The following is a 13,005-nucleotide window of genomic DNA, read 5'->3' as shown; positions in this document are numbered from 1 at the left end:
GCTTGGCAGTATAATTGGAGATGAATAGAATTCCTTCCCCCCCCCCCTCCCGTCTTTCTTTTTCAGTCCCTAAACCTCATTTCTTGCTTCGACTGAAGCACTGGTTTATTTTATAATTTTTTTTTTTTCTTTTAAGCAAACCTACAACGTGCAGTGCCAAGGACGTATTTCTGACAGATCGGCGTGATTAAGCAGAGTTTTACTGTTTGCATTCACTCATCCGACACATTGGTTAACACACAATGTTTTCTATTGTTTTGCATTTTTGTTTGTTTTTTGTTTCCCTTAAATGGCGAATTTCTTGCATCATACCTAGCCAATGTATTACTATTTTGCGTTTGTATTCCAGAGATGCAGCGCTATCGCGGAGCAGAGAGCGATATTGACCCGCCACATTACCAGACGGTTGGGACGCAATGAGGTATGTCTTGGGTTCCTCAATCTATGCAATGTTTTTTTATATTTTTTCTTCTTTTGCTTGATGCCAATGGTGGAACAGTATTTTTCGAATTATAAAACGCACCCCATATTTAGAGAAAAAAAAAAGGGGGGTCCTTCTTACAATCCAGTGGTGTCTTACCGAGAGGTGGGGGGATATGCGGTAATGGAGCAGGGTGACAGGAGGTAAGGGCAGTGGTGGAACATGTTGATGCGGTCGGCTGGTGTCCAAGATGCTGTGAGGTAGGCATCTTGCAAAAACTGTCAACGGTGCAGGCTTTAAAGAAGTGACTCGCGGAGTCGGCGCGTGCGCAGATTGAGCTATCGGCTCAATGACAAGCCAAGATCTCATCTGCGCATGCGCTACCTCCAGGTGCCATTTTCCTTAAATCTGCTGCTGGGAGATCAACGGGCTGGAGGCGGCACATGTGTAGATGGGCTCTTGAGCCGAGAGCTCCATCTGTGCACGCGCCGACTCCGGGCGCCATTATTTGAAGCCCACACCGCTGACATCTTAAGGATTCCCCTGCCACACCACCCACAGAAAAGCAGCCTACAGCACAGCGCCCCGCAGGCCCCAGCATTGCCCCTACCTCCTGCTACCCCCTCCACCACCTCCCGGTAAGGTGCATTCGGATTATAAGACACACCCCTCATTTTCCTCCCAAATTTTTGGGAGGAAAAGTGCGTTTTTATAATTCGAAAACGGTATATAACTCTATATCACTACCAAGGATGTTATTTAATTTTAAATTGTAGCTTGGCGATGTCCAGGGCTTAAAACAAGTTGGACAATATCTGCATACTGGATACTATCCTTCCACATTGGTTTTGACAAAGTGTAACCTGAGAAGGGGATTTGCCTGGTTATTGAAACTATCCAGTGATCCAAGCCCTGTCATCCAGTCACATGCCAACACGAGCAGCCGAAGAGAACGGTCTCCTATTTTGAAATCAATGCAAAAGTAGCTGTCCCCAAGACTGGCACCAATTGTGTAAAAACAGTCCCGTTTTCTTAAATGCCCTCTTAGTTAATCCAGTTTCACAAACTCTTAATACACAGACTGCACGCAAATAATTTATTAACACCCAGCCCAACTTCCAGGTGTCCTGATCTAAGCTAGAGACCTTATGGACATATATAAGGCAATTGGCTCAAGTCCGAAGACCTAGCAGTCGAGCTGAGTTTTGATATTTGAGAACATAGACTTACCAAATCATATTTGCAAAGAAGCAATTGGTTTTACAACTTTTAAAGAGAACCAAACAGCAGGATTTTCATATACAAAGTAAAGCCGGTGCTATACTGGTGCTAGGATGCTGAGTGTAAGCATAGCTTCTGTTCAGAGACTGCATGTTTTATTTCACAAATATGTGCAAGTAAAGTTCTAGCAATTTCACTGCTATTTGATTGACAGGTGCAACAGGAAGGGAATATGTTTGTCATTTCTTGCTGTCTATTCCCACCCCTGTCTGCCTGCCTGGTCTTTCTCCCCATGTCGCCGTCATAGATGTTAATTCCGGCGCAGGCAGACTGGCTGGAATAGATTGTGGTCTACAACAACTGAACAAAACACTGATTTGAAAACATCAAGACTGAGCCACAAAATATCTGGAGATCGATTTTATAGACTGATAAGATAAGAGTGACTCATGACTGGCCAGATGGATGGTCCCATGTAACCGACACAGACCTACACTGCAAGTCAGACGCCAGCAAGGTGGAGGTGGGGTACGGCTATGGGCTGGTATTATTAATGATGAGCTAGTTGGACATTTTTTGGTTCATAAATGGAAATCAACTCCGAAACCTACTGCCAGTTTTTAGAAGACACTTTCTTCAAGCAGTGCTACAATAAAAAGTCTGTGTCTCTCAAGAAAACCCTGATTGCAGCATTGAAGTCTCGATGCCAGAAAAGGCCTTAAAGATGGCAGAATAATCTTAGGCCTCTTTTTCACCAGATCTAATCCCTATTGAGAACTTGTGGATAGTGATGTGTAGTTTGAGAACGATCCAAGACAAAGAGCAGGCTCTCTGCTGTGAATGACGGTAACCAGTAAGAGCTACTTAACTCTCATAATGGCTCTCACTGAGCGTAACATTACACAGTTTGACAGACCAAAACACAAGTGGGTCCGATTCAGGCATATTTGGCCGTTTATAGTCCACAGTATCGTCATCTTAAATGTTTTCACCTAGGGTGAACACCTATTTAATAGGGATCCAAAACAACCGCTCATTTGTGAGTGGAGCTATGGAGGTCGGATCACCAAAAAGAGACAGACTACTCATCACTACTTGCGGGTCCTTCTTAAACGAGAAGTAAAAAGTCACCTCTCTGATCAGTGTCTGGGGGGCTCTGGTTGATGCTGCCCAAACAGTTGATTGTCAACAAATTAAGAAACTTACACTCTCCATGGATGGAAGGCTTAGGACCATCCTCGAGAAGGAGCGTGGCTATATTGGTCAATTATATTTTGGGGGGAAATGTCAGAAATATATATTTTTGTACATTTTGAGCTGTTTTGTTATATTCTCACTTTTTAAGAGATTAAAAACTACATTTTGCCATTTAATTCATTTTTTTTTAGTTGCCCAATAATTTTGCACACAGAGATATTCTCCTAAGGCCTCCTTTATACGTCCGTGTTTCCGGTATGTGTGACGTCTGTTTTCACACGTACTGGAGACATGTACACACGTAGACCAATTAAAATCAATGGGTCTACGCACACGTTCGAGTTTTCACACGGACCGTGTATCCGTGTGGAGCATATGTGTGTCGTATGCTCCACACGGCAACATGTCCGTTTTTCTTCAGCAGCACGGGTGTCACACAGACCACTCACTGATGAGATCCACGTGACATCAGAGTGACGTACCGGAGAAAACGTGTTTTTGAAATAAAATGATTTTCAAAAAACCTACCTGTCCCCAACGCTGCTGTACTTGGTGCTGCTGTCACTTGCTTCCAACCCCGCTCATTATGCTCATTGTATATTCACTGCGCTGAGGACCCGGAAGCAACAGCGCCAGACACATTAGCACCGTGAACAGGTAAGTATAGAAGTTCATGCTGTTCGTGTGCCATATGGATGTCACACGGAGAGCACACGCTGGACACACATATGTACTTACATGATGGATCGTGCAAAACGTGTGTGTTTTGCACGGACGTGTGAAAGAGGCCTAAGAAAGACCAAACCTCGCTTTTTTTTTTTTACTTTTTTAAATATTCAGGTTTAATAAACTTTTGGATCGACTGACCGCAAAGGAGTTGTTCAATAATTTATAAAATCGGTAATCAAAAATACAAATTGACAAAAAATTGCGTGCACACAGTGTAGTGTTACATGGCGCTCAACAATTTTCTTAGCAAGTATTACTATAAGGGTTATACCAAGTCATGCCCACGGGCAACAATTTCTTCCCTGAATAACAGGACCCGAGTTTGAAGACCTCATCCTATTGGTATTTGTATACCGGGCCCGGCAGCCTTACATGTGGAGTATGGCTTCTCTATTCACTTTCATAAAATCTTCTTCATTCCATCTCTAGGTGGAAAAAACGACACGTCTGGTCGACTTACTCTCTGATCCATATTACAAGCAAGTCCATTACGGCTTCATGATGAGAGACTATGGTAAATGGCGTCTTCACGTTTTTATTTTTTTTAATCACGTCTTTCCATCTTTTTTAGTTTAATACATAAAGGACAGGAAATATTAAACATTATAAATGTATTCACGTGGCATATATAGCTCCAGCACATTCCATTGTAGCTCTTTATTTTCTATGTATTTTTGAGGCCTGTACACAAGCTCTTACACATCTATAAAACATATGAAAAGGTACTGGAAGTACCTCTCGTTTCCACTTTCATCACACCTAGCGGTTAAGATGGGGTATATTCCAGTTATCCAAAAGTTTAGAGGATTGAGCCAAAATGACATATGCCCACCTGGAAATTCCCCCATTGCTCCATGTAGTCCTGCCAGTCTTTCTGAACTGACCTTCAGAGTTGACGACCCAACCACGAGCATGAGGCCTCAGTCCATCACTGGTGGTCTGAAGATCATCACTTCATGGCAGTTCTCAAAGTCTAAGATGACCAACAGAGATTGTTCTGGCATTACTGGGCAATTAGCAGTTGAGTATAAGGTTTTATTCCAAAATTGTGGAACTCAGGCACTCACCAGTTTGTAGAAAAATCTTTACGTGCACACGGACAACGTCCGTTTCACACCGATTAACGATGCTTCCACGGACCCGTGGAAGCATCGGTAACTGGTGTGAAACGGCCGTTGTCCGTGTGTATGTAATCCTGGGACCCTCCACCTATACCTGAATAAATCAGTGTTTTGATTTTTCTACAAACCGGTGAGTGCCTGATTTCTTCAATTTTGGAATTTTACGGCTCTGCAGCTTTGTAGTACACCCCGGAGAGTAGACCAATACCCAGGCTCACGTTGAATACCTGAACAGGTGTAACAAGGCAGCGAGGTGACCATATGTTTCAATCAGTGGATTTCAGATTGTGACCATTTGTTCAGTGTGAAAAAATAGTGCCCAGTATTCCTTCCTTTTTGGTTGATTTGAGTATAAGGTTTTATTTTTTTATTTTTGTGTTTGCTGATTGGTCAAACCTTGGACATCCCTTTTCAAACGGAATCAGTCTGTAGGTTTTTGCTATATAATCTGAAGACAGCATGCTGCAAGGATTAAAACATAGAATTCAGGGATGCCTCTCTTGTCAAGGTCTGATCTGTTGTGTATTTGCTATGTTTGTTTTAAGCAGGAGGAACCTTTATCATTGCTCGGACTGCAATGTCATGCGCATGGCAGTCCGGCACTCACTATCAATGTACAATCTCTATAGAGCCTGGTGTGGGCGGGGGCAGCTCCCTCAGCTCTGCTACATGGCTAAATCTCTAAAAATTCTGATTGTGTTAGAATGGCTGCACCCATAATCTAAGTGATACATCGTTGGATTCAGGATCTCTTTGCCTACATCATGCTGCTTTCAGATGAGGTAACAAAAACCTACTGACAGATTCTCTTTAAAGGTTTTTTTTCCAGTGTAAGTGTTTTATTCACTGTGCTTTTGCTAGGTGATAACTGTTGAATGGGCGACTGGTGTCTCTTGTTTCTTCACAATTCTCCCACAGCTGAATAGAGTTGCAGCTAGCGCCCCATTCATATCTATTACACTGATGAAGAAAGTAAAGCACAGTGCAGCGATCCTATCCTCCCCGCCACTGACTTTGGTGTGACAGGGATCATATATGACCTGCCACTCTATTCAGTTGGGTGCCCCATATTCTAGTGATGAGTTGGTTGGTAAGCCAATCTCTTCATCATCACCTATAGTAAATAGTTGATAACTTGCTTAGACTATAATACCTATTTAGGGTTCACAGCTTTTCCTATGGTGCACCCCAAAAACTCTGCCACTATTGATTACATTCCAGCTGAGCTGGGTTCCCCAATTTGGGTCATGGGAGAAGAAGGGGGAGCTTTTCTAGACAGTATATACCATATTTTTCGGACTATAAGATGCACCGGACTATAAGACGCACCCTGGTTTTAGAGGAGGAAAATAGGAAAATAAAACTTTAAGCAAAAAAATATGGTCATGACACACTGTTATGGGGCGAGGATCTGCTGCTGACACTGTTATGGGGGTAATGTCCCCAAATTCTCTACTAAGGTACCCCATCCTGGTAATGATCCTCCTGCCTTGTATATGATCCTGCTATAAACCCCCATCCTGCTTATATACCAGCATCCTGCTCATATTCCCCCATCCTATTCATATACCCCATCCTGTTCATATCCCCCCATCCTGTTCATATACCCCCATCTTGTTCATATACCCCCATCCTGTTCATATAGCCCCCATCCATCCTGTTCATATAGCTCCCATCCTGTTCATATACCCCCCATCCGGTTCATATACCCCCCATCCTGTTCATATATCCCCCATTTGTCCTGCTCATATACCCCCATCCTGTTCATATACCCCCATCCTGTTCATATACCCCCCATCCATCCTGTTCATATACCCCCATCCTGTTCATATACCCCCATCCTGTTCATATACCCCCCATCCATCCTGTTCATATACTTCCATCCTGTTCATATACCCCCCATCCATCCTGTTCATATACCCCCATCCTGTTCATATACTTCCATCCTGTTCATATACCCCCCATCCCTCCTGCTCATATACTCCCATCCTGCTATATGCCCCCATCGTGCTCATATACCATCCTGGTATATGGACTGTATCCTATAGCACAGAGAAAAAAAACCAAACGTTTATACTCACCTTTTCCTCACTCCCTCCAGCACCGATCATCTTCCTCTCTGCGCCGCTGACCTGCGTGTGTGGAGCCGTTCCCCTGCAGCACGCGATGTCTTCCTGTCTGTGCCGATCAGCTGATCAGCACAGATCAGCTGACCGGCACAGACAGGAAGACATCACGTGCTGCGGGGGAAAGGCTCCACACACGGTGACGGGTGAGTGTACTGATTCACTGCACCCCGCGCTGATAATGATGTGCAGGGGGCAGTGAATACAGCCGCACATGATCACTCCAGACTGTAATAGCCAGGGGTGATCATGTGGACCGGCTCTTTACTATGCGCGCGTCCCCGCTCGTCCTCCCGCCCACCTGTCAGCGCCGGCTTCTGCGCTGAGAAATAGGCGGGAGGATGGGCGTGCATATGTAATGAGCGGGCACACGTGGTCACGGCAGGCTGCTATAGTAGCCTGCTCGTGCCCCCGATGACCCGCTCCACCGCAGCACCCTCATTCCCCGCAGCCATAGTCAGACCATAAGACGCACCCCCAACTTTCCCCCAACATTTGGGGGCAAAAAAGTGCGTCTTATGGTCCGAAAAATACGGTAACCTCTAAGAACATTTATTTTTTTTTTTTTTTGTAGCTTACTGTATAAAACAACCCACACTCCATATGTCTTCCGTTAGTAATGTACTTGACCGGTTTTATTGCGTCGCTTTTTAATCTCTTCCCTAAAATTTCCCTCTAGAATCAAACAAGGAGGTTGATGCCGCAGTCGCTTTGTACGAGAAGACCAAAGCCGAGCACATTGATCCAGATGACTTGTTCCTAAAACGACTGGCAATCCTTCTAAGAGACGCAGGGAAGCCTGTCCCATTCTCCGAGCCCCCTGTGAGTACTTCCTAATTATACGTACCTCTCCGTCGTACGAGCCGGTAATAAACAGAACACCGCGGTCTGGGGAGGGGGGTACTTAATTACACGGGGATTAAATCTTGTGTGAGAATCCTCTGCGGGCCGTGTGCATGTGAAGTGCTCGCTGCTCCGAGCTCCAGGATTAATTTAGTTACACTTTTGGGAGTCGATAACCTTCTGTGGATTAATGTGTTAAAAGCATGAAGATAGAATCAGCCGCGCACATCTGCAGGTCATGCTGGAGGTATATGTCCTCCGAGGAGGAGGCTTTCTCTCCATTCTGGAGCTTGAAAGGTGATTTTAATCCCTTCTATTTATTGACCACTAATTGCTTTTGTTTTTGCGGTGTTTCATTTTCCGAAGTGCGGTTTTAGGGCACAACAAATCTGTTTTGTCAGAGGTTGTTTGCAGCTTTCAACTCTTCGCAAGAAGCGGCAATCAGAAGTTCCCGAGATGTGAAGATGTAGATTACCGGTGACATTCAAAAGCCCCGAGTTCTGCGTCTATACAAAGTTAGATAATGGATCCCAGTGTTTTACTCGACATTTATGTTTTTTCTTTTCCAAATACACAGATTTTATTCTATTTTATTTATTTTATTTTTTTATCTTCTAGTTTAGTTTTATTGTAAGCAACACTAAACTTTGCATAGTGAAAATGTCAGCCACTTTGTTTTTCTCTTTTCTTCCAACTTCTGGTTTTCTTGCTCTTAACGCACACAATCAGACACAAAATCCCATAGGATTCATGCACACAACCACATGACTACTCTGTTCAAGAGCCCAACGTTCACGTATATGACCCTGTGCAAATCTTGTTCCATGAGAGTCATACAAAATTGTGCCTGGTGCCAACACATGCCCTTAAGGAAATATTTTCTCCCAAGACCATAACTACTGGAGGAGAATGTGTCACGCTAGGTATGGGGATGTACCAAGCACATGGTGGAAGGTAAGGGAAAAACTGTGTCTAGGGAAGGGGGAGATGGTGACCCCTGACCAAGCCTACTGCTGATCCCTGGGGTCCCTCACCACCCTAGATAGGTTCTGCACTTATGTGCCAAGCCGGATACCTGACCCTAGGTATCCTTAGTGCTGGACCCTAAATACAGAGCAGATGGGATGAGCTCTTCATCAACCTTGTTTAACACTAGAAAGGAGACACTGGGTAGATACAAAAAGACGTTTTTTTATCACCATCCGTCTTCCCTTCTCCATATGGATGATGCGTCCTACATCATCCAAACAGTGTCTCCCAATCACGCACATGTACACACGTACTCCTGCTGTTCTTCTGGGTTATCGGCGTTATTTGGCCTTTCCCAACGCATACACATGACAGTACTTTACGCTGACCTCAGCAGGACAAAGTGATGTATGCCTACAAGGGAGAACAATTGGGAGACACTGTATGGATGGCATAGGACACATCCTCCACCCTCATGAAGGAGGATGGCGATTGTGGGAACAAAGAAGGTGCTGGATGAAGATTAGAGACAACTATTTGTCTCAACTGCGTCATCTGTGGGTATAAAGAGGTGTTTTTTGTGCTATACAGAGGAGATTGGGGACATTAGTGCCTTGCGAAAGTCAACACCCCTCCCCCTGGCTTTTTATCGATTTTGCTACATTACAACTTGTGTTTAAATATTTTTGTAATCTGCATTACATAGTTTTATGGGATAAAATACATATAAATTGCCATGTGCATATGTATTGACTCCTTTTGCTATGAAGACCCTAAAAATTTCTGGTGCGAGCAAATACCTTCATAAGTCTCATGCTTAGTGTAAGGAAGAACACCTGTGTGCAGTCTAAGTGCCCCGGGGTCGGCCAGTATATACACACACCTTGTCTGAAAGGCCACAGAGGCTGCAACACCATTAAGCAGACACACCACAAACCAGACAACACTATGAAGACCAAGGAGATCTCCAAACAAGCCAGAGAAAGTGGTGAGAAGTGCAAGTAAGGGTTGGGTTCTAAACAAATATCCCAATACCTGATGACCCCCAGAGCACCATCAAATCCATTATCATCAAAGGGAAAGAACATGGTAGCACAACAACTCTGCCAAGAGAGGGCCGCCCATAAAAGCTCTCAGCCCGGGCAAGGAGGGTATTAATCAGAAAGGTGGCACAGAGAAAAAAGCTAACACTGAACGAGCTGCAGAGTTCCCAAGCAGAGACTGGAGGATCTGTCCATACGACAATAATAAGCTGTACACACCACAGAGCTTGCCTTTATGGAAGAGTGGCCAGAAAACGCCTTTACTTACAGCCAGAAATTGGAAGGCTAGTGTTGATCTTGCCAAGAGACGTGGGAGACTCCCCAAATGTATAGAGGAAAGTGCTTTGGTGAGATAAGATCAAAATTTAACTTTTTGGCCACCAAGGTAAATGCTTGGTCAGGCGCCAAACCAACACAGCTCACCACCCCAAGAAAACCATCCCCACAGTGAAACATGATGGTGGCAACATCATGCTGTGGGAATATTTTTCAACAGCAGGGACAGGGAAGATAGATGGTGCGAAATACAGGGGTATTCTAGAGCAGTATTTCTCAACTCCAGTCCTCAAGACCCACCAACAGATCATGTTTTCAGGTTTTCCTCAATCAGGTTTTCAGGCTTTCATTAATGTTGCACAGATGATGGAATTATTCCTTGTCTAATATTGAGGAAAACATGATCTGTTGATGGGTCTTGAGGACTGGAGTTGAGAAACACTGTTCTAGAGCAAAACCTGATTGTTAGTGATTTGAGACTGGGACGGAGCGTCACCTTCCAACAGGACAAAGACCCAAAGCTACTGCTAAAGCAACACTCAAGTGGTATGAGGGGAAACATGTAAATGTATTGGAGTGGCCGAGTTACAGCCCAGACCTTAATCCAACTGAGAATCTGTGGTCAGACTTGAAGATTGCTGTTCACCAGAGGAAGCCAAAATGCAAAGGAGGAGTGAATACTTTTGCAAGGCACTGTACACAGAGCTTACTAGACTGATGTAAAAGAGGCCTTTAAAGATGGTGACTGTATTTTAAAGTGGAATCTTTGACCAGGTTTTCCCCCAAATAAAGGAGGTTGGCCACTCCTTTTTTTTTTTTTTTTATATAATATTGATGTCCAATCCATTGGGTAAGCCACCAATATCTGATCAGTAGGGGGCGTTACCCAACAGAAAATTCTCGGATGCTAATAGGACACAGCAGTTCTGTCAAAACTATAGCAGCTGCGTACTATAGATCCATCCTATGTATGTGCAGGTGATAGATGTACACTGCAGCAGGAGCAATGTTGCAGGTACTAGGACTTCATGCAGTAGTAAAAAGCGGAGAGGGGGACAGCGTATATTGGATCATATTACTATACATGGCATTTATGGCAGTAATATGATCCAATATCCGCTGTCTCATTGAAGACGTTATGCACATAGGTCTTGGAACCCCTCCCCCTCTCTGCTTTTCACTACTGCATGAAGTCCTAGTACCTGCAACATTGCTCCTGCTGCAGTGTACATCTATCACCTGATAGTACCTATTACGTTACAGAGAAAGCTATTTAAGAGATTCTCCACAGTGTCTTATTGCGGCGTAATAGCCGAATGTTTCCACTTTTACGTATAATTACGTGATAAAAGTCCATGCTGACGAAGGCCTCCGGCCGAAACGTCAATTGTTTTTTGGACCAAGCACATGCACGTAATGAATACTGAACAAACCTGATCAATAAAAAGATATTTGCATACTAATTACTGCATTTTTGCCTTTTTGGGAGTGGTAGTGTGCCGGGGTTATCTTTCCTTCGTATGTTTTTTTACCTCAGAGCACCTATCCATTCAGTGACGCAGAGCTTCTCCTTCGTTTATCAGTGAGAAGTCCACTGATCCCAAGCTCTGTACTAGGCGATTTCCGAGATAGACAATGACTGCATCATGCTCATGCTTGACGTCCTGTTCTTTCAGACAATGCTATGCAGAGCCCCAATCTTCAGATCGTTGGGGGTATTAGCGGTCAGACCTCCAGCCATCAGTGCTTTATCCTCAATCCTACTCTTTAAGGGTGGTTTCATACACAGCTTTTTTTCATAATAGTTCTGCAATTTTTTTGTTCTAGTCTAAAGGTGGTTGTACAGGATTCAAAAAAACATGGCTGCTTTTGTTCAGAAATAGCGCCACATCTGTCAATTGGTTATTTTTGGTTTCATTATTGACCTCTGTATGAATAGAGCTGAGTTGCAGTACATACTGTCAAGCTGTGGAGAAGTGAAGCCCTATTTCTGTCTTAGAATTGGCTAATATTTCACAAATTTGAGTGACGTTTTATAGTTTGACGTCAGTGAGAAATCGGGATAAATATCGCGGCCACTCTGCTGGCAAATATTAGATAGTTCATCATACACTCAGCGAGTGATTTTATGGTTTGGCTCTTCTTGTTTCCTTTGTAATTTCTTCAGTATGTTCAGATGTAGTGGAAAGAAGTCTGACAATGAGTGGTGCTGGGGTCTCAGTCACATCTGGGGTCTAAACGAGACTCAAAAAGCCCCTCTATCCATTGTACGGAGGGCCATGATACAAATTGTGCACCGTACATAGTCTGGGCACGGACTTTGTTTCTGCGCTGAGTTTGTGATATTACTCCTTTTGAATAATGGTGATTTTGACTGGTGACATTAACTTCGTGACACTAAAACTTTTGTAATATGTTTTCTAGGAAACTGTAGAATATTATAAGGAGCAGCTGAAGAAGCGAACGTCACAAGACAAAGAGGAGCTGCACGAGGAATAATGAGATTGTTTCCGATTACATTTTTACAATGTTGTTTTTTTTTTTTTAATGTGTATTTTGTTTCCTGATGTAAATTAAACTGTGACTGATCTGTGATGATTAATTAAAATACCCAAGAACCAAGCCTGGATACTTTGTATGGGTTAATGTTTACCGTCTGTTATGGTCCAGTTACTATCCGGGAAAACTGGCTACATTGACTTAGCAGATTTTCAGTCAACTTTTGAAATCTGTAGCGTGACTCCAATAGCCTTCACAATGGGCGTTTTGCATTTTAGGTTGCATTCTTGGTTCTGGAAACCAGTATACCTTCGGCAATAACAACCAAATCTTCTGGCAAAAGCCGTCTGGCGTGGACTTGTATATGGAGCTACAGGTGTCACAGATGTCTTGGGACACGTCATTACAATGAAAAACGGAGACTCCTTATGCTTTATTAGAACAATAATTAAAAAACACATATTGTGCCGTTTCTGATGTCCTCCTAGCTTGAATGATTGGTGTAACGAAGGTCTGGCAGCAGCTTGAAAATTACATCAGAAACTGTACAGTCCATGAGT

General features: G+C 43.6%; 1 protein-coding gene across 1 annotated transcript in view; it reads left to right on the top strand.

Moving 5' to 3' along the window:
• The window catches only part of LRPPRC (leucine rich pentatricopeptide repeat containing), a 334,390-nt gene extending 321,822 nt beyond the window's left edge, over window positions 1-12,568 (top strand). Inside the window, exons 35-38 of the mRNA XM_075339187.1 lie at window positions 350-421; window positions 3,998-4,082; window positions 7,495-7,637; window positions 12,371-12,568. Coding sequence (XP_075195302.1) covers window positions 350-421; window positions 3,998-4,082; window positions 7,495-7,637; window positions 12,371-12,445 — 375 coding nt within the window. The 3' untranslated portion in view covers window positions 12,446-12,568. The remainder of the gene's footprint in view (window positions 1-349; window positions 422-3,997; window positions 4,083-7,494; window positions 7,638-12,370) is intronic.
• Window positions 12,569-13,005: the final 437 nt, after the last annotated feature.

Source organism: Anomaloglossus baeobatrachus, chromosome 3, assembly GCF_048569485.1.
Source record: "Anomaloglossus baeobatrachus isolate aAnoBae1 chromosome 3, aAnoBae1.hap1, whole genome shotgun sequence".
Classification (NCBI taxonomy): Eukaryota; Metazoa; Chordata; class Amphibia; order Anura; family Aromobatidae; genus Anomaloglossus; species Anomaloglossus baeobatrachus.
Note: the sequence above shows the minus strand (reverse complement) of the source record. Positions and strands in the feature narration are given on the sequence as shown.